Source organism: Sander vitreus, chromosome 9, assembly GCF_031162955.1.
Source record: "Sander vitreus isolate 19-12246 chromosome 9, sanVit1, whole genome shotgun sequence".
NCBI lineage: Eukaryota > Metazoa > Chordata > Actinopteri > Perciformes > Percidae > Sander > Sander vitreus.
In genome coordinates, this window is record NC_135863.1 from 8432419 (window position 1) to 8458039 (window position 25621).

The 25621-nt window shown below is 40.1% G+C and overlaps 1 protein-coding gene across 2 annotated transcripts in view; it reads right to left on the bottom strand.

Moving 5' to 3' along the window:
• sgip1a (SH3GL interacting endocytic adaptor 1a) overlaps positions 1–18259 on the bottom strand; it is a 62777-nt gene extending 44518 nt beyond the window's left edge. Inside the window, exons 1-2 of one of the 2 annotated variants that reach the window (XM_078258556.1) lie at positions 18038–18259; positions 17224–17268 (exon numbers count right to left, since the gene is read on the bottom strand). In XM_078258556.1, the coding sequence (XP_078114682.1) occupies positions 17224–17233 (10 nt within the window). In that variant the 5' untranslated portion in view covers positions 17234–17268; positions 18038–18259. Of the gene's footprint in view, positions 1–17223; positions 17693–18037 lie in introns of those variants that run through there. The other variant, XM_078258557.1, reaches the window with a different exon arrangement.
• Positions 18260–25621: the final 7362 nt, after the last annotated feature.

A 25621-nucleotide genomic window follows, 5' to 3' on the forward strand; every position in this document is an offset into this window, starting at 1 on the left:
GCTGCACCAGGCTGTGTGCATGCATGCGTGCATGAGTGCGTGTGTGCATGCATGTGCGTGTGTGCATGCATGTGCGCGTGCATGTGTACGTGTGTGTGGTCTTGTCCAGATGAGGCTTGACAGAAAGTTTATATGTATCAGTAGCTTGGATGCAGCCTGGTCACGTCCTCCTTCCATGTGCCCCGAGGGAGCACAGGAAATGACTTTGTTTGTAGAAAAAGAAAACAATTATGAAAATGAGGACAGAAAAAGGAGGAGGGGATGAGAGAAGGAAGAATACAACAGGGTGTCAACTTTGCACATGCTGAAGAGACACAGAGGTGAAGAGCTTTACGTTAAAATGGATGACATCAGGAACAAATGTTTTATATTCTCCTCCGTCTCTTCTTCTTCCCATTAAGACAGGATCCTAAAAAGCTGGCCCAAATTCCTGTGGATTACATCTGCCTTATTCCCTCCCAAAAATCTAATCTCAGTTCTTTCTGGTTAAGGCAGACCGCTGACTCCACCCCTCCCCTGTTCACGCCCAGATTATAGGTTTGGTCAGCTTTAGGTTGCCAAAGGAATGTCCTGACTGTCCATGGTTCATTAAGACAAGGGCTTATTAAAAACCTCTGAATGCATCTTCTCACAGTCACAGCCCTCAAATAAAGAACCACTGACATCATCAAAAAAAAATGGAGCACCGTTTGTCTCGAGGAGGGGTGAGTGAAAGTGATAATGAGGGTGAGAGGCAGAAAGAGAGAGGGGATGTGGAGAAACCACAAGATCTGGAACCACTTTGAGGGAACAGACCATCAATTCCAGTGTCACTCTAATGGCCAGCAATCTGGTGCTGTGAAAAATCATGCATAAACTGCAGGCTGACTGAGGCTACAGACTGTATCTACCTACCCTCATGGTGTAGGTAGATACAGTCAGCTCCTGAAGATATCATTTTAACAGGACATGCCTCCAGCTAGGAACATTGGTTATACTGCTGGCTTTGTCTGGTTACACACACACACACACACACACACACACACACACACACACACACACTACACTTATGTAGGGCTGCAACTAACAAAATTTTCATTGTCAATCTGTCAATAATTTTCTCGATTAGTTGTTTGGTCTATAAAATGTCAGAAAATTGTGAAAATTGTCGATCAGTGTTTCTCAAAGTCCAAGTAGATGTCCTCAAATGTCTTGTTTTAGCCACAACTCAAAGATCTTCATGTAACAGTTACTGTCATCAAGGAGTAAAGAAACCAGAAACGATTCACATTTAAGAAGCTGGAATCAGAGAATTTTGACAGTTTTTTCTTAAAAGATAACTCAAACTAATTAGTTGATTATCAAAATAGTTGGCAACTCATTTAATAGTTCACAACTAATGGATTGATCTTTGCAGCTCTAGACTCATGAACTACTGTTTTATTTTTCTGTTCTTTGGACATTTTTGACAGTAGGAACTTGCACGAATAAAAATAAATAGGTTTGAGAGAACAACATTAAAATATGTTCAATGTTTCAAAAAAATCTAATGTTTTCTTCTTTTAGTAAGCCTAATGATTGCTTATGACCTGCTCTGTACATTTATTTATTTATTAAATGGGACAGCATATGTAGTGTTCATGTTTAACACTTGTCTGTATGTGCTGCTAACATTGTGTACACATGTTGTGTAAGCTGCGTAAAAGGTACTGAAAAAAAGACATTGTTCTTAGTCACTGCTTGTTATGTAACATGCTGGTAACAACAAAAGAGGCCATTGCAGGAGAATCCTGCTACCACTGCTACAATAACTTAATGCATAATGGAGGACAGTATGACTCTATATCAAGCAGCAGTCCTGAAGATGTTGCATGCATGCAAAAACACACACATGATAATACACAAAGAAACAGATGCATACAAGCTTGCACCGTGCAGAACTCAATTGCTGTGCTCCAATGAGACAGCATAAAGGGTTAAAACTGCTGGATTGCAGCCTGCTCCCCTCTCCCTCTCTGGCTCACTGCGATTCAAAAGTATATGAAACACACTTTCTTATTGCTGATGTTTTTGGAAGAGTTTAGTATTTAGGTCAATGAAATGAAGCACAAGGCATGACATCTAAATATTTTATTGAGGAACTAAATAGATTATTATAAGATCAGTTAGCATTGGGGCACTTAAACAAGTTTTAAGTTAAGAAAATTTAGCCAATACGTAAACTTCTCTAACAATTCAGTTTAGACAGAATCCTACATACAGAGTAACAAGGACTGGTTTACTAGTATAGGTGCATTGATCAGGATACATACACAGTAAATGCAGATTTTAATCCTAGATGGATGTAATAAAGCAAAATGTTCTAAAGAGATGCAGATGTTGGTTTTAAACACTAGGGTAAAACTTAACATGAACACAAATGCTGCTGACAACAATCTCCATTTTAGTTCCCAAATTTGAGCTAATACAACTATTTGTAGATAGTCTTATGACTTGCCACGGGGGGGGAGACAACACATAACCTTGTGATTCTGGGTAAATAAACGGCCCTCAGCATGGGTGGAGAAATGTTTGTCAAACGCCGTGTATTTGTGTTAAATGCAAATCAACTTTAAACAACCCTCAAAGATGACACATTCTGCTGATGTTTAAAAGCCTCGTTAGACAGCCCAATCTCAATTTATGAGAAATACAACAGGAAGGAATTCTTATTCCTGCATCCCCCCCACAAGCTACTGATAGTGGTTAACATTGTGGTAAAGTGAGGGGAGTAACTTCTCCCTTTTTAATTTGGACAAATTGCACTCAAGTCACACAGGTCTGCCTAGCTCAGTGGTTTTGGAAATGATGCTAAATGACCAGATATGATTCTCACTCAGTCCCTGAACAATAAGGTCAGTGAGGTAATGAATCTGAATACATGTTTTACAGTTGGCAGGAGTGATGAGCCTGGGGTGTAATGAGAAACACTGCAAATCATCTTCAACACACATCTTTCTTCTGTACTGTCTGGCAAAGCACAAAAGTGTCAAATCATTTTTGGTTTATACGGTAGGCTACATGTTGGCTCCAGATTATTTTGGCAATTCTTCAACCTGAGTAAACAGTGCTGTGTAAACAGATGTATTTGGAAGGACTTTGGTATCAATCTGTCTTTTCTTGTTTCTAGTCTATTGCCATTTCTGTCCTTTCCAGCTTTTATCAGCCTGTCACTTCTCAAATGCTGACTTTAAAACAATGCATAATTAAGTGAGCTGTCTGACAAAAAGAAATAAAGCCTGCACTCTCAGATGCAAAAATATGAGAAGGCATAACTTAATTCATGCCACACTCTGTCTTTTGACGTCACGACACAGCATGGCTATGAGGTGGTTTACCCTCAACTGGGGTGATACTGAAAAGCACTGACATTACTGAGTCACGTGTCACTTACAACTGACATTCAACATTTTTACTATCACTCCTTCAATCACTACTTCCAGGCAGACAGAAAGAATTATTCAACAAATAATCACATAGTAGACAATAATCTATTTGAGTCAACCCATTTGCTTTTGTTTATGACGGTGCTTGATTATTATACAACCACACACAAAATAAAAGTTATACCGGAAAGGTTACCGGAACAGTTTCTCTGAGGATGCAAGCTGTGAAACAATTACTGCTACAGCAAACTGTAATACACTATGTCAAAGACCCAAAACACAGGAGCTGTGGTACAGCAAAGATTACAAAGTGCACTCCCCATAAAACCAACAGTCTTCAAGTGAAAATTCCAGAAAAGGAGGCTCCCTCTCAGTCCTCCCCTGGTGAATTTTAACAAGTTGCTGAACAATATTGGCCGAATATTAAAAATCCTTTGCGGCCATCTTTCATTATAGACACAGTGTTCAGCTGATGCTTCTTTCAGTGTTCCTCAGCAGTGTCTTACAGTGGGACTACACATGACAGGTGCTTTGTGCCGTGTGGTTTAGTTTCACTGTACCTCTAACTCCCATGTCTCCCTGCCTCCCCTTTCTCTCCCTGTCTGCCTCTCTCCCTGCTGATATGGTGAAAATCAATGGCTCCTCTATTCTGTGGAGGGTCTAATGTCTGCTAATGAAATCCTATCTGCTATGAGTCATCCATCTGATAGCTGCTGGGACAACGAAGGACCACCTCTACAGCCTCATTTATGAGGCACACACACTCTTATGGGCACTTCAAATGCTCTCTCTCTCTCTCTCTCTCTCTCTCATGAGCACTTCAAATGCTTATACATCACTTATATATCCCTTAGTTCATTCAGAAAATCATAAATTATGGCCAGCTGTTCCTGTTGCTAGAGCCTGACCAATACTGGATTTTTTTTAGGCTGAGAAAGATATATATATATATTTTTTTTTTAATTATTTTTTTAAATACTTTTATTGCAATTCCTTCACTTAATTTACAATCCATTACCATACAATGCCGTTAAAATAGCCCCATATCATCACATACCCTTCACCATACCTAGAGATTGGCATGGTTTTATTAGCCTAATAGCTGGATTGATTTGCACTGAGAGATGATTTTATGGAAAGTACCCCATGCCAATCTCTAGGTATGGTGAAGGGGGTGTGACGATGTGGGGCTATTTTAATTCCAAAGACCAAGGGAACTTTATCAGGATGCATAGTATCCTGTATCCATGAAATAACTGGCCTTTAAAAATAAAAATCTGCCTGCCTCTATGGGAATTTAACATAGGGGTGTACTTACTTATGCCCCCTGTATTTTAAGGAAGAACATTTATTTATTTACGATACATTATTCATTCACAAAGAAAATTGGTGTCCTAAAAGATTGGATTTTTCCTCATTTTTTTTAATTAAGGCATTAAGATCAATTTGCAAAAGATGATTTTTTTCTACTAGACTCTAGTCAACTTTAGCATGGGTGTCCTAATTTTTTCACATGACTGTATCTATGTATACGCATATACACATACATCTGCTCCCCTATATACTTCTAAACATACATCTATACATACACATATATACATACATACCCAAACTTTTACCTAAGAAACATAGGAGTTGATTTGTGTGTAAAAACTTAACACACACCATAACTTAGTTCATTCATTCATTTATCAGTTAGTCTACCAAAAACACTAAGAAAAAGGAGGGAAGTGCATGAATAAATAACTACATCTTTTTACATAACAATAATTGGTATACATCTACAATTTAAATCCATTGTTATTCATAATTCACTGATATATTTTTTTAAGTGATTTTTGATAAGGATTCCTTACATTCTTTTTTTTTTTTTTTTTACAAAATTGTCACCAAGATATGTACTTAGCGTGAAATGAATGTGAACTTGACCACTGCCTTGAAATAAATATAATAAATAAATAAACTTGTCTCTGCTCTCTAATGGACAGAACTATGTGGTGGTGTTACTGTTCCTACGTCAAACTATCTTTGGAATTTATGTACTGCAATTTCTTGTTACTTATCAGCCAACATAAAGTATACCGATATATCTGTGTAACATTCGCCGATATATAGGCTAAGCCAATTTATTGGCCGGAATCTAATAGACAGAATATCCTTAAATTCACTTTGCAATCTCTTCCTAAAAAAAAAAAATCAAAAGCTATATAGTATGTGTGTGTGTGTGTGTGTGTGTGTGCGCGTGCAAAAAAGAGATTGAATCAGCTCTGCAACATTACATGTGATAGCTCATGGTATGCGTAAGGTCTCTGACTCGTGTGAGCCACGACGATGCCTCAGTCCCAGGTGTTCCATTTTCTGTTTCTGAGACAGAGCACACTCAGGGGCAACATACTCAGATTTGTCTTAAAGACCAATAACAATAACCTTAACATGACCCTAACTTAGAGTCACACAAATTGGTGCATGTAAACACACTGAATTCCAAAGAAATAAAATACTCTTGCATGCAACGATGCAGAGGGATATTTCTTTAACTCTTTCACTCGAGTCTGCCTCCTTAACCAGGCCTACAGCCTAATGTACACGGAGAGAACAGGAAGGTAAAGCCTCACACTCACACAAACAGAAACTGTCAATGCAAACAGTACAAGCTTGAAAACATGTCATATATAGCTGGCGAGACACTTCACAGGCTGAGTTTCTCTTTGATCACATCGCAAACACTTAGTTCATCCCTCTTTTATGAATCAAATTTCTCTTTCCCTAAACACAGACATCTCTCTTTTTAACTCTCTCTCTGCAACCTTTCAATCCCTCCCCATCTCTCAACCTAACTAGTATCAATATAAACGCTGAAAAGCTCTTCCTGTTGCTGTGTCTTTGCGTCACTGTGCTAGTGCATCCTCCGCTGATTGAAACTGACATCTGTTTGCACTGGTCTGGCTCACAGCCATAAAACAATACATACACAGGGAATGCTAGACCCAGACACATCCACAGATATGGCAAAGAGGGGATTTGTCACACACACAAGGATTAATACAATGCCACTTTTTCTGATAAACCTAGTGTTGAAAAGATTTATAAAATGGGAGGAAGGAAGGGACATGAAAACTGAAGCCTAAAAAAAACATTTAAAAAAAAACTGATGTCAGCCGTATAGCTTTCATTTTATAGCTTAATTTGTTCTTTGCTGCTATATTGTTCTTACTCCCACAGAGTGTGAGGTCAGGTTAAAAAAAAAAAAATCTAAAATATCAATGCAGGTTTTCATGTCAGCTTCCAGAATCAAACAGCAAAACATTCTTTATAGAGTCAAAAATCAGGATGAAACTAATTATATATTCCCGTATTCCTTTACATGTAACCCTTGCAGAATAAGTGCTGTTTCCCCGGGGCTTGGATAAAAGTATTTTGGGAAAATAAAGAAATCACTAATTGAAGTAGATGACACAGGTTTAGGTAAGTGGGTACTCCAAAAAAACACAAAAGGCCTCTCATCAGTGCATAAATACAACGGATGATCATGTGTTCTGATGTTTATCTCATAAACGAAGAAGGACCACACAAATGTAATCCATTTAACTGCAAGATTTCATGTTAATTTATTAATTAAGTAGAGTGGAAGGAGATTGAGCCAAACACTAACAGTCAGCTTGGGAGCTGAATACATTATGCAGAGAAGAATATTAATAATATATGTCCAAATAAATCCAACTTTCCCTGAGGGGGATCCCTGCCACCATGTCTATCCACCCCTCCTTCTACAGTATAATATAAAAGACAGTGCTAGAGGAAAAGGTGTAGGAAAGGAAAGAAGGACAACAGGACATACAATATACTTAGGGGATGAATAGAGTGAAGGACCTTTCAAGAAAGGATGGGATGATGAAAAAGATGGTGGGAACAGAAGAGGCAGAGAGAAGACAGAGATGCCACCAGAGCTCTGTGATGGCAAATGGTTTATACAGCAACTTGCATGGGCTCACTGATGTGAACAAGATTCTACCTGAACATCACAACACCATTTGGCATGAGGAAAGCAAGGCATTAGCACACCATTCTAGTAGATTGGGTCCCTCTGTACACATGGGTGTGGTGACAAAATGAGGATGTACCTGAAGCTGCCATTTTGATCCAATATGCAAATCCAGAAGGGTAACATAAAGATCAGATTAAATCTATCCCCCTTCCCACCACATGAGCTGATCAGACTCCAAAAAAGCCACAAATGAGGAAGTGACTCAACAAAATACAGGCCTTTCACGATGATTGTACTGTCCTCTGCCCTCTCCCTCCGGGGCTCTGATACGCATTGCTGCTCTCTGTGTATCTCTTCCACTCTCACGATATCCTACTTGGACATTTTAACTCCCTTCATCTCCTTTTCTGTCGCCACCACTCCTCATTTTGTTTACCTGCTTCTTCCTGGCAATGGCTTTCTAGCAGACTCTTCACTCTCCCTTTCTATCTACCAGCTTGTGTCAGCTTATTTGTGTGTGTGTGTGTGTGTGTGTGTGTGTGTGTGTGTGTGTGTGTGTGTGTGTGTGTGTGTGTCTCTCTCCTCTAATTGGGTACTGTGAGTTGCTCTCCTGGCTGCACTACTATGGACTCTGTAAAATACACTATTATGAAAGCAGCATTTTTAATTGTGTATGTCTCGTTCGAGAGATACACTTTGTAATCTTCGAAGTTAGGCTGTGACCTGTACACATCATTGTGGCGTGTGTATGCGAAAGGACACCCAGGTAATGAGTCAGTCAAACAGACAGCACAGTATATTCACAAATATTTGTACAAATAAGACTTATGTAGTGTCTTACTCAACAACACAACAGCATAAAGATAATTAACAGGGCACTGAACTACATTTAATTGGTTTTCAGAATTCCTGCGTGTTGATTGATCCATCAGAGACTTTCCCTGCACCTTTCTTGTCATATTCCAAGACACAAAAGCCCCTGTGGTGCCATCTCAGTGATGGCAATAGATTTACAGCAGCAGCCCCAACACAATACACGCTTTTATGATAAAAACTAGACCCACTGATTAAATTAGACCACACATCTTTGACAGCAAATCACCTACTGTTTTGACAGCAGGCTCCTCTAATCTCTGCGTGGGCTCTGTCAGGATGAAAACGGCATCCCTAGGTTAACAGTCGGTGCTACTTCCTGTTGGGTTTTAATCTGGTATGTGTAACATTTTAACTTCAATAAACCAGTATTGGCACCAATGGGAAGATGAGAGGGAACTACTGTATGGTAAATTGTTTTTGAAAACATTATTTTTTTATTTAGTCAAGGAAAATTATTTCCTAAATTACGTCCAGTGTACGGATTTACTATGCACTGCTTTTCATTTTTAACTACTTAACATCTTTAAAGCTGCAGTGGGCCAGCAAATGTAAGACCTCTTCCTGCAGCTCTCCCCTCTCTGTCGCAAGGGCATTTGTATGCGCAGAACAGCCAATAGGAATGCTCTTTCTCTGTAATGACCTGTGATTGGCCAAAGTCTCCCGTCACAGGCTAGATTTTTTAAAGCCTGAAAACAGAGCAAAGGAGGAGATGCAAAAGTATAGTTTTCTCTCAGATCACTTGAATAACAATATGCTGAAAAATTATTATGTAATTTTTGCCCAAGGACAACAAAAACAAATTGCCTTCCACAGCTTTAGAGCATGATCCTTCCAAACGCACAAACACAGTTTAAACAGTCGTTTGTTATCTGATGACATTTTTGAAAAAAGACATTTTTCAAGCTTTCCCCAACTGCCGCTAGATTACACAAACATGTTTATCTGGCTTTGAATCTTGGGCATCATTACATAAAGTGTGTGTGTTTGCCAGCACAAAGAATGTAGTCTATGAATGTATGTATGTATATTTATGTATTTATGTATGTACGTACGCATGGATGAATGAATGAATGAATGAATGAATGTGGTGGTAAGGAAGAGAGTGTGAACAAGACCAGATTGATTTTGACTAGAGATGCACCGATCTGACTTTTTCAGTCCCGATACTGATACCGATACCTGGGTTTTGTGTATCTGTCGATACTCAATACCGATCCAATACCGTTGTTGAATTAATAATAAACTGTATACCTTCCACCTCATACCTTCCTTCCACCATGTGGAAGAGACTAAAGGCACCAGACTTTCCTAACTAAACATTACTTTCCTAACTAAGACAAAATAACAGATTTAATGTATTGAATTCTTATTTATTTGTTATTTAAAAAGCAATTTCGCATTCAAATCGAAAATAGAACGTAATCAAACTTCTTAAAATAAATTTAAATAAATAAAATGTAGCAGTAGAAACAAAATAGTGTATTGGTCAAACATACAATAGTAATCAAACAGTTCCCAAAAATTTTTTGGGATGTGCTTGATTAAATTGGTAGTATTGTACTTTGCAGTACTACCACCACCCCTCAAAACATGTACTTTGCAGACATTGCAAACAGCCAACGAACTAGCTGGCATGGCAAGCGTGAAATATCTCCACACAGCCGACTCTTTGGCCCGCTCCACGTTGCTGAACGTTTAACTCAACTCTTCCAGCATGCGACACACTTGCTGCTGATTAATGACGTAGAATGTGCTGCGGTGGATAGGCCCGTAGAACGGTTCATTTTTCCCCTTTTCGATCCAGCTATTTTGTCAATATTGGGGCCGATATCCGATCTTAATATCGGATCGGTGCACCCCTAATTTTGACTGCTTTTCCTTCGTCTCCTCTCTCGAGTCTCTGTCTCTGTGTGTCTTTGTTGTGGGAAAGTTCACTTGGGTCTCTGTCAAACGTATTGTCAAGCACAGTCACAAATGAACCCACATGCACTTTGATGACTGAACAGACATACACCGACACATTTTTCATACCAGCATTGTATGATGTAGCGTTCCGTGCACACACTTATGTTATTATTAGGAAACGCCAGTGACTCAGACTTGTCACTTCACTCCAGAATACGTACTAACGTCAGAAGTAGCCTCGTCTATCACTTCCTCAATAACCCCCTCTTTTACATCTTTAAATTAACTCAGTCATTTGTACACAGCTGAAACACATGCAGGCATCTCATTATTTGCTTCACCTAAGGCAGCATGTCAATGTACACAGTCATTATTTGGACACACATACAGTACACACACACACACACACACACACACACACACACATAATACAATCACGTTATTAAAGCATGCCACTCCTGCTATGCTCCACTGAAGGACTTTCCACAAAATAACAGATTTGTCCAATTAATCACTACCTAGGGACTACAACCTACAATAAGACCTGTATGCAATTATGTAAACAGCTTTTATTTGAGTTTTTAAATCTGTGTAGGGCTGTGTCTATGAAGGACTAGCTTAGACGAATACCAGAAGAAACATGGACTTAAACTATGACTCAGGATGGAGAATAAGTGGCACCAATGGTGAGGTATGCCAGGTAGACACAATTCTGCATTTTACAGATGCATGCACAGACAGTGTGCTGCTCTATTTCATGCCATTGTAAAATTACTGCTAGGCCACTGAGGGCTGTTTCTGATGCATCAGCCCACATGAGTTATGCGTTTGGGCCAATGGCAATTAAATTACTCATTTGGGTCTGCAACAGGGAGCAGTCGCAATCCTTGCACAGAGGACTTCAAGTGGAAACACACAGTATACCCTTAACAATGTTTTCATCAACATGGAGACCTACCGGGTGCACCATTCTTTATGATTTTGTGCCCACATCAACCCACCAAATAGCCTACTTATTTTTTCAGATATCGATGAAAATATGCACTTGGGAGCCTCTGCCCAGCTCATTACCAAAACAGACATGAGTCAGCCTCACGATTGTTATTTGGGAAACCATATGGCAGCAGAGTCCTTCCAGAGTTAGAGCCTATTGGACGCCATGGTATATGGAGCAGAGTTCACCAGAGATATTCTGACTATTTGACATCACTGATATAGATATAGATATAGATATAGGCTTCTCAAAGTCACAGGGTAATGTTTTGTGGTAATACAGTGACAGTGTTTGTGTCTGTTAGGCTAGGACAGTTGCGTGTTTGAAATTATTGTATGATATGGCTGAAGAAACATTACCACAATCCAACATAGTATTATTACTTCGACTCCATTTCAATTGTTCCTGTTATGATTTGACACTATAAATAAAATGTAATTGAATTGTTTGAAATGTTGTTTGAGTGAGTTTGTGTGGCAAAAAAACATCCCCCTAATGCAGCTTAGAACCAAGCACCCCAACTCGAGCTAGTTTCCTCTGTGTCACGTGGGCACAGGTCCGAGTGTATTGATTCCAATGGGAGAAGTGAACGTGAACACAGAATATGAGAGATCCTTTCGCCCCATAGACACCCAAGTAGATAGTGGACCCATTTCTCACAAGCCACACATCTCAAATACACTAGACACTAAAATGGCATTTTTCAGATATACACAGCAGGAGAAAATTTACTTAGTTTGAGACCTGTTTCTGTCTCAGGACCAATCTCTCGCGAGCTCTGGCAACACAGAGAAGCTAACGTCAGCTATCGCTCATGAACACCCTAACAAAACTAATCTGCTTGATGCTAAATATGTCTTTTAGCTGAGTAAATATCTAACGTTAGCAAAAGTAAATATTAATAAATTATTCAAATATAACGCTTCATTCTTCCACAAGACGTTCACTACACGTTCAAACGAGGCCATGCCTTTTTAGGAGACAGGAAGTGTGTACCGTTTAGTGATGCTTGAAATGCGTTATCTTTAGTATAAAGGATCTTTGCCCCAACCCCAATTTTTGTCCTGCTCATGCCAGCAGGCCTTGAGCCAAAACATGTTGAAAATGGTGATGGGTAAATGTTAAACTGTAGTCCAAGTGCTGCCAATAGATGCATAAGCAACACACACTGGTTACTTCACAGGGATTTCAGCAGCAATATCCTGTTGCTCTCAGTACAACTCAATTGAAAGAGAAGATCATTTATGCGAAGATGCTTTTGACAAGCTGAGTCAGTGGATATGACCCTGCATGCATGTGTGCCATGAGCAAAACCAGATAGACAAGGAATTTAATTGTATCATAGCAGAAACAATACAATCATACTAATATAATGTATTATTCGAGATCACAAAAGCAAATAATTATCAAGTTTCATATAAAGTCAGGTAATAGACCTTTAAGGAATGAAGTGGAGCCCGCCATATGGCCTTGTGTCCTCTCTGCCCTCTACTCTGCAGCATTCCAGTCAAGGGTTTATCCAAGTTTCAGCCAGACAAGTTCTAAGTACTGGGCCTCCCTGTGACAGTGATTCCTACTGTTGCTAACTAGGATTAACAAGACTAGAAGTCTGAGACCTGCTAGTGGCCAGGATAGTATGCAGAGTTCATTACAACCCACAAAATTGTTAGATGTAGTCAACAAAACTCTGCAACAACATACTGAAAAAAAATACTAACAACATACTGATTCTGCTATTCTTACAGCCTTGTCAGTGCCGGGTCTATAATGGCAACTTTCTCTTGATGGTTGTGCTACAGGAAATGCCATGGCTTCATTAAAATCAAAAAAGGGTTTTCCCTATTGGGAGCATCACTGTACTCAGCACATTTTAGAACAATCTGCCAATATGATTATAAGCTATTTTGTATACACAGTTTACAATTTGGCCTGAATGTGTAACAAAAGGAAGTGTCCAAAATGCTAAATGTTTAGGCTCTAGGGAGCACGATAAAATGTCATGGTAGTATGCCTGTTGCGTGTTTGATGTTGTTTGCAAGAGCAAGTTTTGGCGAGATAGTAGAGTGCTAGAGGAAAGGTCAGAGGGTCACTAAAAGCAGTATTGGACATTAAGAGAGTATTCACTGATGACATCTTACTTGAATTTTCAAGTGACACACTGCTCTACAGTTAGAAATTGTATCTATTAAACTTCACTTTTGTCTCGATGATGTCTAAGCCTCATCGTTATAGCTCTTACCCTCAAAGTCCAAAGGGATCAGGATTCCCATAGCTGAGTAAATTATTAGTGAAACAACCACCACACGTGCAGGCTCTCGTGAGTACAAAAAAGCATACTGGAGATGTGTTACTTAAAATGACATCTGTCTAGGATGCAGTAATCCCACTTGCAGTAAACCCAGGAAATTCATAGCAAATAATCATGGTAAGTACTATCAGACCATTGTAAATTATAGGGGAAGAGGATTTTTTAAGGAAAAACACAACATAGAAAAATGCATTTCTAAAAGTATGTTTGATTTTTGGATTTACTGTAGGGACTTTGCCTCATTGTGATCATCATTTTGGAGGTTACAGTTCACCAACAGTTAAAGGTGCTCTAAGCGATGTTGGGTGATGTTACTCCTTGTTGACGTTCAAATTCAAAAAGATGTGTTTTCAAACAAAACGAAGACTAGCTCACTCCTCCCTCCTCCTCCTCATCCCGTTCCCTCCCTTCTGAGCTTCAGTGGAACCCCCCCAAAAAAAAAAAATCCTTCTTGTCCGTTATTGGCTGAACACTGGAACACGGTTTGTGTATGTTTGCATGGTCCAGGTTGGACCACTTTGTTTTTGTTGGCGTGTGTGGACCCTAGGCTGTATACAGAGACCGCGTTTTTTTTACAGTGCGTTTAGGGGACCGGCAGCTTGCGGATAGTGAGGAGATGTTTGCTGTATGTGACAAAAAATGTTGTAGCCTAAAAAACGCGTGACATCGCTTTGAGTACCTTTAAATTTAACATTAATTAAACCTCCCTGTTTTTAGCTGCTATATTGTGTCTACAGGGAAGGGGGTTATCACCAATATGAATACCGAATCTCTCCCTTTGAACTAAAATGATGTAATTACCCCATGTCTTCTACCCTGTGTGTGGGACAGACATTCTGGTCATGCCATTCTAGCCATGACATGGGGCTTTAAAAAGCAGAGCTAACAAGGATTAGCATCCAATTTTAACACCTGACTGTAATCCTGCCCTCACACAGTCCATGCTAAGCCTGCGCTAGCCATGCTAATGGAAGGGAAGAGGTTTGCAGACAGTCCACATTTTTTCTTCTCAACCGTTACCTAACAACTTGGCTCGTGACAAATGCAGTGGATGACAGGACAGCACACTTGCGGGAAAGGGGGAGCAGTAGTTTAGCTTGTGATTTCTTACTGTTGAAGTAAAGTTGGATAAGTCGGTTCTATTACTGTATTATTTTTGTTCAACTCTGCTTCTGATTTTATATCATGATTCAACACTGTACAAAAAATAGAACCATGTGATTTGTATACTGCTTTGCCCTGCAACAGAAAAAAGAGAGTTGCCTAGATTACCTATCAACACACTGTCACTATATTTTACTGATCAACAATGTGCAGAGCTAAGCTTTACCTTCAAGACACATACTGTATCATAAACCAAACACCAAAAGGGAAAACACTGAATCACTTTGGGTTGATAATTAATTACTGGCTATTGTGTGGTCAGCTATAATTGCCATGAGATATCCAATATTAATAATTATATATCACGCAGATACTGGCGCAGTCAGCATGAGCTTATTAGACATTATTGGGCACAAGGTAACTGTGTGCTACAAACACAGCTCTGACAAGGGCAGAAAGGGTGTAGCCTTATGTATCATGGTCATCATCTAAATTATAACCTACTGAGCAGTTTTTAGTTTGTATAATGATGATGCGTGTGACAAGCAAGGATGCTGTTATGGTTGCTGTCATTACAATCTGCTCCAGGCTGTCAGGCTGGCTGTTGTTTGCGTTTTTCATGATACAGTAGCATGGCAGTTTAATACACCAATATCAAACATTCAGGAGAGGCTGTTATTGTTTTATCAGTCTTTTTAAACTGATTAAAATGACTTTCATATTTATCTCGATCTCTCTCTGACTTCACACAGCAGGCCAGTAATCGCAGACCTTTTATTAATCATGCATGGGCAGTTAACAATGAGAACGGACATGAAGAACAGTTCAATTATGCTCTCCTACAAATAGGAAACTAATCACGAAACTTTTGAAAAGAGATCTACAGACCCTTTTGGTCATATAACTATTTAAATTCATTACACGGTTATAGTCAACTTTTAAAGCCGTTTTTACTGAACTACTTCCTGTTTGGCATGTGGAAGTGATCCATTCAGTGGTTTGACTTTATTTAGTTGTTTATTTACTTCTGTGCGTTAAGTGTTAACCTCTTTATTGCAAGCCCAATTCCCCTTACTGTGCAATAACGTTTGAATGACAGAATTAGCCTTAGATTGTTTTCATGGTCTACACTTCTCCACAAGCTGGCATGGTGGTCATGATATCGTTACTGCCAATTCTGTAAAACTTGGAAATGTTGTCTTTTAATCGATCAATCTTTTCATTTGTCACATGAAATCATAAACAAACATAACATCACGTCCCACTTCATGACATCCTTACAGAAACATTAAACATGCACCATACTTCAAGCTATTAGGCTCAGCATTCGAAATAAGAAAAAATGTGGTTTAGGACTGCAAATTATATAACTGAGAATTATTGCTGAAAATCAGTACAAACTGCTAGAAACTAACTAACTATCTGAGAGCTGCCACTTCAAAATCAATATATAGGTTCCTGCCCTCCCCTACAAATCCACTCCTAACTTAACTGACCGGGCTACTATGTTACTATGTAACATTTTCTTTTTCAAAACATCATCATTCCTTTCAAAACTCTGACAGACAGACACACACATACACAAACACAACCAGACAGCAAGCTAATGAGATTCTTCATTAGCAGCAGAAACGCTGGCATTGAGTTCATTTACTAAATGCACCGGAATAAACATGCTTGAGTGACAACATCGTCTAGAAAAAGAAAGAAAAATTTACATATCTGCAGTGGTTAAATATCGTAAGCAAAAGTGACCTAAACGTATTTTCCTTCAATGTGGCCTATGTATCGCAGACTATGGAAGCTTACATAATCCAAGGTTGATTCAGTAAAACATATTATGGTTGTTCTGGTCAATCAAATGGCAAGTGGTTAACATACTGTAGGATGCCTAAACCATATGAAAGATAAGGAATAAGAGATATCATATGAAACAGATGGATGGATGGATGGAGGCTTTCGCGTGCCAGCTGCAGAGCTGTAGGGATTCATCCCTCCATCACTGGCCTTCCCCCTGATGATGTCATCAATTAAAGCTAAAAACTAAAACAATCATCAGTTTTCTTTTTCCTCACTATGCTCAAACCAACAGAGATCGATCGGTCCAACCATGGGTGGCTACAAATGTACGTATGCACCCACCCGTACAGATATGCAATCCACACGCCAGTGCTGGGTAAAAATGGCAATGTAGTGTGAGCAGATACACAGCAGAGTCTTATGCTACTATGCGTGTGTCAGTGCATGTGTTTCAGAGAACACCATACAAAGAGAATTTATACAAGTGAGCCAGCTGGGCACATAAGCCCTCCTGCACAATAAATCCAAATAATCCTTTACGATGGGAAGCGGGGGTGGGGGGTACTATGCACATACAGACACACACACTCAGAAAGGTGCACACGGTTCAATTAGCTTCGCTATTGTGCCGCTGTGGTAGACATTCAGTGGCTGTGCCCTTTTCCTAAGAATAACATGCAAGTCACTGGAATGTATGCACTCAAAATAGCAGGGCAGTATATGACATCTGAACCTCCCAAACACATACACGCTTGCCAGCAGATGAAGCGCTGTAGGACAAGGACATAAAGGGGGATTACCCTGAATAGCAACAGAAAAGGGGACAGCACAATAAAAATCACCTTACCTTCCATCATGGTTGCAGATTTGCATTCCTCTATTTCCAAGGAGCCTGAAATGAAAGCAGAAGGCGTGGGGAGGGGGAGAAGAGAAGAAGCCCCCAGTTACCAGAGAGACAGTAGAATTGATGGGCAGCAGAGCAGCCGTGTGCATGTGGCTAACGCCCTGGCTAACTGTGAGCCTCCGACACCCCCAGACGTTGCCTGTCAACTAGCCCAGGAGGACAGAGAGAGAGAGAGAGATACAGAGAGAGATAGAAAGAGAGAGAGAGGAGAGAGGAGGGGTAGGGGCCTGGCCGGGTTTGCTGCCGATCAGAGCTGGGGCTTAAGCCATGGATGATGCTGCTGCTGCTCTAACCTACACATTCAGCCGAGGATGCTGAGAGGTGGGGGAAAAGCTCACTGGAGGAAAAGAATAATTAAAGAAGGCAGGGTAGATAGAGAGAGGGAGGCAGAGAGACTGAGAAGGAAGGTGGGTTATGTGTGTGTATGTGTGTTTGGCAGTGGGGGTGGTTGTGTTGAGGAGGGGCAGAGGCAGTTTGCTGAGGTCAGAGATGGCCTCAGCCAATCCCTGCAGCTCTTTGTTGAGTCACATGGCTTGCAGCTTGAATCTCCTGACACCATGGCCCAAGAGAACTCTACATCAGTACCCGCTCTCGCTTGACAAATACTTCTGAGCATGCACTGAATATACACACGTTTACACATCCAAATAGAGGTGCAGAAAAAGCCACCAAACATGTACAGAGTAAATACAGAGGATACACATATGTGGTAAACACACACACATACACAAACATGCACCCCTCCCCTACACCCTACCTTATGTCAGTGCAGTGTGCCAAGCCTGCCCAGCGGTGAAGGACATTAATTATTTGCTCGCGGAGAGAGTAACGTGCAGGTGTGAGCCAAGTGACAACCCATGTTGAGGACACACACCTACACAGACTCTACAAATAACACACCACTGCACAAAATATGTGCTCTGCACCCTCCTGCACAGTGACTATTCCTGTAGTAGCTGCTTGTGTGTGGCTGCATGTGTCCCGCCCTCCTTGGAATAAGGTGCGGTTTCACTGCCCTCTCTGTCCCTCCTCCTCTCCCCGTTCCCTCCCACCTTCCCCTCTCTCTGCCAGTCTGTCACTGCTTTCCCACTGCACAGGGACGAGGATTGGTCAGCGTGACGTCATGGCAACGCAGGCTACAGTTGCAACTAACGAGCAGGAAGGGCCGATGACCGGACAGCCCCCAGAGAGGGGTTTGCGCTTGTGTTTGTGTGCTGATTAATTTTCTATGAGAGGGTGCAGAGAGAGAGAAAGAGAGGGAGGGAGGGAGGGAGGGAGGGAGGGGGTGGGTGAATGTTTATGTGGACAAACTAAAGAGCAGAGGAGACTGACAATTGTTGTCAATTGACAAAATTGACAAAAGTGATACTTAACAAAAAAAAAAGAAATCTGAGAATGAACCAGGAACAAATGCAGCAAGCAATTGCAGTCTAGTATTGTTTCTAGGATTATTGTCTTTATTGTTAGTAGTAGTGATAGTAGTCATCGTAGTACTTCATATTGTGTATCAGTATAATATATATATATATATATATTTCAAACTAAATATCCTTCGTTTTGTAAGGTCAGACAATATAAACAATCAGAAATGTTCAAGTAAGATTTAATAAAGAATAAAAAACAAAAGTACCAAAAATATATATAATAAACATTACAAATTACTAATGTTGCACTATTTGTCCAAACATTAAAACAGAAAGATTTCTTGTGTCAGTGAATCTTACTTATTTTTAAGGAAGCCAATGTCCAGGATAGCAAATGTAACATTTTCCACAGAAAGAGAACTTAATACCTTTTCACCACTGCTGGTTGTTTATTATCCTTTTTTTCTATTATTACTGAGCAGGAGTTAATGTAAGAAATCTGTAAGAATATTGAGAGAACTAAACTTCTCTTTTTAAAGCCATCGTTCTGTGTATTTCTTGAGCATTATTCAGCGGGTATCAAGCTGCGCCGTCATAAATCTACTGAGCCAGGGAGTAATGTGTGTGGCGTAATGGTGTTCACATAGATTACTTTGTATACATCCATATGCATATATGGATGTACACTGTATACTGTGTGTTCATGGGGAATCCTATAGCCTGTGACAAATAAATAGATTTCCCCCCCTCTATCTATCTATCTCTCTGTCTGTCTGTCTGTCTGTCTATCTGTATTCAGTTATGCTTTAACAGAAGTCAGCCGAGAGCCTCTCAATGCCCAATGAATCCTCTCCAGTCAGGCCCATGTGATAGGGTCTCCCTCCCGCCGTCCCTCCCTCCAAATCTCTCTCTCTCTTTCTGTGATTTATCACTTCTTCCCTTTTCATTTACTGATTTATCCCTTTTCCTAACCTGTTATTTTTGTCAAGCTGCCTCTATATGGCTCATTCTGTCACTTGCCTCCTCCCTCCTTTCATCCCTCTGTCTCTCTTTGCCCAGTTCCTCTGTCTTAACACCCAGCAGATGCTCCCCAAAAAGAGGGTACCCCACCCTCCTACCAGCTTTAACTCCCTTCCCCCTCGTTCTTCCCTCTCCCCCTTCACTCCAAACCTGTATTTGGTGATTCCCTGCCCTCTCATCTGTTTGATTATTTCTGCTGCCTCCCCTTTTTTGTCTTCTTAGCTACATCATCTTTTCTGTTCTCGCCACATCTCTATTTCCCATCACTTCCCTTCTCCTATTTTCTTCTACATTACTCCTCTTGACTCAGCCCTGCTCACTTCCTTGGCTGCGAGACAACAAGCATCTTCTCCTGCACTGCCATCTAGTGTTCACTGAGAATCATGACTGATATTTACCATTGTGCTGGTGTTGAGGCAGTGCTGAGGAGGTAAAATATTATGGATATTTGCTATGTGAGGTGTAATACCATCAATATACTGTACTGGGCATGTCTGGGGCAACTAGGCTGATATTTGGCAATACAAATAAAGAGATATGTATAGTGATTTTGCAGTTGACAAATGCTGCCATGCCAGCTAGTGGAGGAGTGTAGAATAAGGGAGGAGGAAGGGAGGTGGATTTGCTAAATAAAGCCTAATGCCTTATAAGCTCTGTTTTGGAGCTGCATGAGTTGGAACAGCCTGAATAAAGACACACACACACTTATGTCATTTACTATGGAGAGTTAGACAATCACTCCCACCCAAGTATATAAAGTGGGCATTTTCTGCATAATATACCAGAGAGGTAGCATTTATGACCACCTTGATGAGCAGTTTAAAAAAATATATATTATATTGACTAAATTGCAAAACTACCTCTGTTGACACAATTTTGGGGTTGCATACCCTTATGTAAAAGCACCTTAACAAATGCAAAAAACATTAACATTTGAGGAAAAAAACTCAACATATGGCATCTTAAAGGTTGTGATGCAACTTAGATGTTTTTATTATTTATAAATAAACATATCAAAAAACTACCCCAATGGTGCTAAATATGGTTCAGTGAAAGTTTCTTGAATTAAAAGGTTTTGAAATCTTTGAGATTTTAATAAATACACAAAGATAACCATCTAAGAAATTTTTAATTAAAATCAAACTCACCAATGCTATGTCCCACGGTGCTTTTCATGTGGGCATATTTTCAATTTTAAGTTAAATGTTTTTAACTTGTTTAAGCTATTTTCACATTTTAGAATCTCCCAGGTTATGTGCTATAACAATGAATGAGTGTTCATGAAATTGGCTATAGGTGGCGATATATGGAATAATGGCGTGAGATGGATGAAAATATGGTGAAAAAGAAAATAGCTCCTAAGTATGTCACTTCAATTGGAAATACAGTGCTTTGAATAGTATTAAAAACAATGCAGCCATGGGAAAAACTCTTGTCGGTGCACTTAAAGTGACTTAAATGTCACATGACACATACTATTAACTCCTGAATTTAGAAGCAGGAGCTCAAAAACTACATACCGGGCAACATCTCTATCTCTCTCTGAAAATTAACATTAATATAACCTTACAATGTTACTGTAACAGATACATCAACAAGACAACCTCTGCAAAGATCTAAATGACTACACTACATTGCAGGCCAGTGGATTTGAATCTCAATGGCATACTCGTGTTGTTTTGAACTTGAAAGATTTGGAGCAAAATTAAATATAACAAAAGACGTGCATTGGACAGCAGAGGAGATCTAGAAAGGGTAAATAGAGCATGCAGCTTTAGAGAAATGAATAAAGTGTGTTTGAATGCCATGGGAATCAATCCACCTACTTCTCTTTATCTTTCTAGCATTCTTTATCTTGTTCTTCCTTCCTGACAACGTCTGCTTTTTTCTCTATTTATCTAAATGACAGTACCAGAGTGTTCCCTGACGCAACCTTCTGAGTGAACACACTGCACAGTGAACATGCAACACACAGCATACACACAAATGCATATAGGCACACAAACAACACCCATATCAAATCCACGTTAGGGCTATACAATATCAGTAAGGTCAACAAAAAAGTCAAGGTTAATGGCTAAATATAGTACACACAGCTACAAGTACACACACATAATACTATAGTTAAAGTCCATACGCTCACAACAAGACACACACAACCCATTTCACCGCAGGAATCATATAATCTAGCGTAAACTCCCTGAGAATACAAAAAACCCCACAAATGACTGAAAAAGAAAAGTTACCCTTATCCCTTATTTTCAGGTACGGTCACCCATCCGCATTCTCACTGCTGAGGTGTTGCTGTACTGTACTGAAAGGTCAAGAAAGGGTTTTTACCTACTGTACCTGCAACGATGCAAAACCAGCCAGTAAACAACTCCTCAGTCATGTAAAGCCCCTCTTCATGGAAACTCCTTGTTCTCAATCTCACCCCAGCCAGACGGAGAGATGAGAAGGGAAAGACGAACAGAGGACGAAGATGATTCGCTGGAAAAGATAAGAGGGAGACGAGAATGAGGAGTAACCAAGGACTTCGCCAGACTGAGCTGCTCACAGGACATGCACGTACGCTGATGCCGAAACCAGCACATAAATTGACAACTGCACTGACAAGTGTACCGGCGAAGGCATACACACAACTGCACAGGAACATAACCTACAGAGAATAGTAATGTGGCACAGTAAGCTAGACAAGTCGGGCAGTGACGGTCAACATGTCCTTTACTGCAGTGCGTGCGTGCGCGCGCACACACACACACAGTTTTTTTATGAAGACAAATATTTTAGACTGCATGTATGCATGTTACAGATTCTAAATGTTGTTACTCTGCATCACCAAACTTTTGTTATGGTATTTCCCAAAGTTTTCAACAGTCACTCTGAACATCAAGACATTTTATGAACTTTAACGTCAGGTACTTCATTCTATCAGGTCTTTCTGAACAGAAAAAAAAAAGTCTTGGTCGATTTCACCGACACAATTCCAGTTAGTCTACTGAAGGTATGAAACCACAGTCAAACATATGTAAAGAAATATTTACAAATCTAACTTTTTGGAAATGTTTGTTGAGATGTCTGTTGTTTACCCTATTAAAAGACTGAAAATGAATCAGTGTACTTTAGTTTATTTTTCACCTCTAAAGTTTGCTATTCTGAATGATTCACTGTTAGTATATTCTGTAACAACAAAACAACCAAAAATCTGTTTAATTAAATATCTTTTTTTCTTTCTTTTTTTTTTTACATGTAAGGCAGTACACTTATAATTAGACAGCCAAAAATACATTTGACATTTTGAAGAACCCAAAAATGACACAATGTTGACGCCATCTGCTGTTCACTTTAACACAGTACACCTTTTCCTGCTGTATACACTGTACCTTTCCAACCCTTCCATCTCTGATCCACTTACAGCTGCTCTGTTTCCTGTTTTAATAACAGTACAGTGACAATAAAACATGCCAGTTTGTCACAGGCATTAGCAGTATCACACAGACATATTTAACACAGGGAAAGGAAGGAATTGTGGTGAAAAAAAACATCTATTTTTGACTTCCCAGTATCTAGATACTGCATCTGCACAATTGCATTCAGTCTGGATCACTGCAATACTAATCCCAGAGTAAGCTATGGTTGGATATAATAATTTAGCATTACACTATAAGCTTGATACCTGCAGTGACACCAACAAAATGTCACTACATTGTCACATTTAAGTATTTTGCGACACGTTCTTTGGTCCTTATCTCGGTAAAACACTCTTTCCTAAGAGCAGAGCAGCCTCCCTGGCATTTAGACACACTCTTACTATTCAGAAATAGACTAAGAGCAAGGATGCTCTTATTTCTGGCACATATTTTATACACCCCAGATGGCAGAAACTTGTGAAAAGTGAGCCTGTTTACTTAAAAAACAGCAGACGCAAAAGAAAAAGTGAATCTTCTTCTCTATCCCCACCCCATCTACCTCTCTTGTTCCCTCCCTCTCACAACCTCTACCTTGAATCAGTCTCAAGTTACCCCTCACCTGTACACCCTCCACCTCCCTCCCTCTGACCTACTTTCTCTCCACCTCATACCTTTCACCTGTGGGGTGCAGTGTTGCTCTAGTCTGACTTATTTTTCAGTGATGCCTGATGCATCTATATGCATATCCAGAACTGTTCCCACGACCAGCAAAAACCGCAAGACAAATTCAAATGGGTCATCACTCTGGTACTGTGAATGAGGTTAAAAGGGGAAAGCTGCATTGAGCAGCAAACTGTCGTCATCATCTGGCAAATGAGGAACCACTGGGAGTCGAGGATGAGGTATGGTGATGCCACTACATTCATCAAATGTGTTCTAGTTCCATCCTCAATCTCCTCTTAAAACAAAAATAGCAAACTTGCACAAATTGAGCTCTTCCCTTTGCAACAGCTTGTGCTGAACCATTGTTGATTAACTCATTGTGGTGGTAATGCAACTCATGGATGCCAGCTGACAACTTTGCTGCTAAAGTAACTGATGCGGTGAGGGGGACTTACTGGGAAAGTGGCTGCATGTGTCTACGACAATGCACGCAACACATCATGGCGGTTTACTCTCCTGGGGTGAACTGGGACTTCTTGTCGTTAACGAGTAATGATCGGTCGATGAGGGTCGGCTATCGGTCAGAAAAAAAATCTAAATTCGCATCCCTATACATGATTAATTACTTATCTCACTACTTACATACTTATTACTTATAAAATATTAAAAATTCTCACAGGAAGATTTGCTGCTTTAAATGATAACTACAGTACCTTACAGTTTTCTGGCTGATGGTCAGACAAAATAAGCAATCTTCATACAACACAGCTAGGCTCTAGGAACGACAGTTTAAAGACCAAACAATCACTAAATAAAATAAAAGATCATTCGTTTTATGTTCATGCAGGTGATCATCTTAGGGCTTTTCAGACAGGCAGGCTAACTGCAGGTCTCAGACACAGGACCAGGGATGCAGGTGTGTGTCTGGATGCAAAACTTGAGTTACCTTTCCACCTCTAAACAGTACTGTAATTCTTAATAAGAAAAAAACAAACCTGAAACTTATATGATAATGATATTCTATATCTTGCCACAGTTACTGAGGTAACAGGATGATGACCCTAAGGCAGTTACATACCAACCAGACGGCCGACCGTTGGCAGGAAAGGCAGTTGGACTGATCAGTCTCCCCGAGTTGGTCAAAAAAGTGCCTCGGAACACACCAAAGCGACGAGATGTAATACGTCTCCATAACAGCAGGCGGCGCTAATCTGTATTGTCGCTGATTGGACGAATGCGTCACATGGTTCTCGCTGCTGCTTCCGGATTTTGGATTTTTCGAACGGCCATTACTGGCGACTCATTCAGATTACGATCTCATATTGTACTATAATAGTTCACCGAAACGGGTTTCTGAAAACATGAAAATGAAGGCTGACAGATCCTCCAACGGATGACGGCACGGAACACACCGAACAGACTCGAGTCACTGACCTCGCCAGTCTGGTCAGTAACTGCTTTCAGTCAGTGCTACAGGAACAGGGCACTGAAGAGCTAGGAAAACCCAGTGGAACGTTACCATGCAGTGATGTGAACAAAGAGAGAGGTGCGACTTTTCTCCTACAATAAAATCATCAGGTTCACTCACAGCTAGCCAATACACCAGCTAGCAGTAAATTATTATATAAAATTCTTGCACTTCTTTTGTGTTTTTTTGGGGGGCAGGACAGGAAAGGGAGAGACAGGACTCAGCCTACGTGGCACACTCTACTGGGTGAACTAGAGGTTGGCCACTTTTATGTTTTGTCACCGTTAACTACACACTGTTTAATAAAGCATAGGCTAAATGGTCTCACTTGAACAAATGATGATACTGGATTTATAATTTGGGTTTAATTTGGGTTTAATACTAGATGGCACCGCAGACGGTCGACTCGGTGTGTC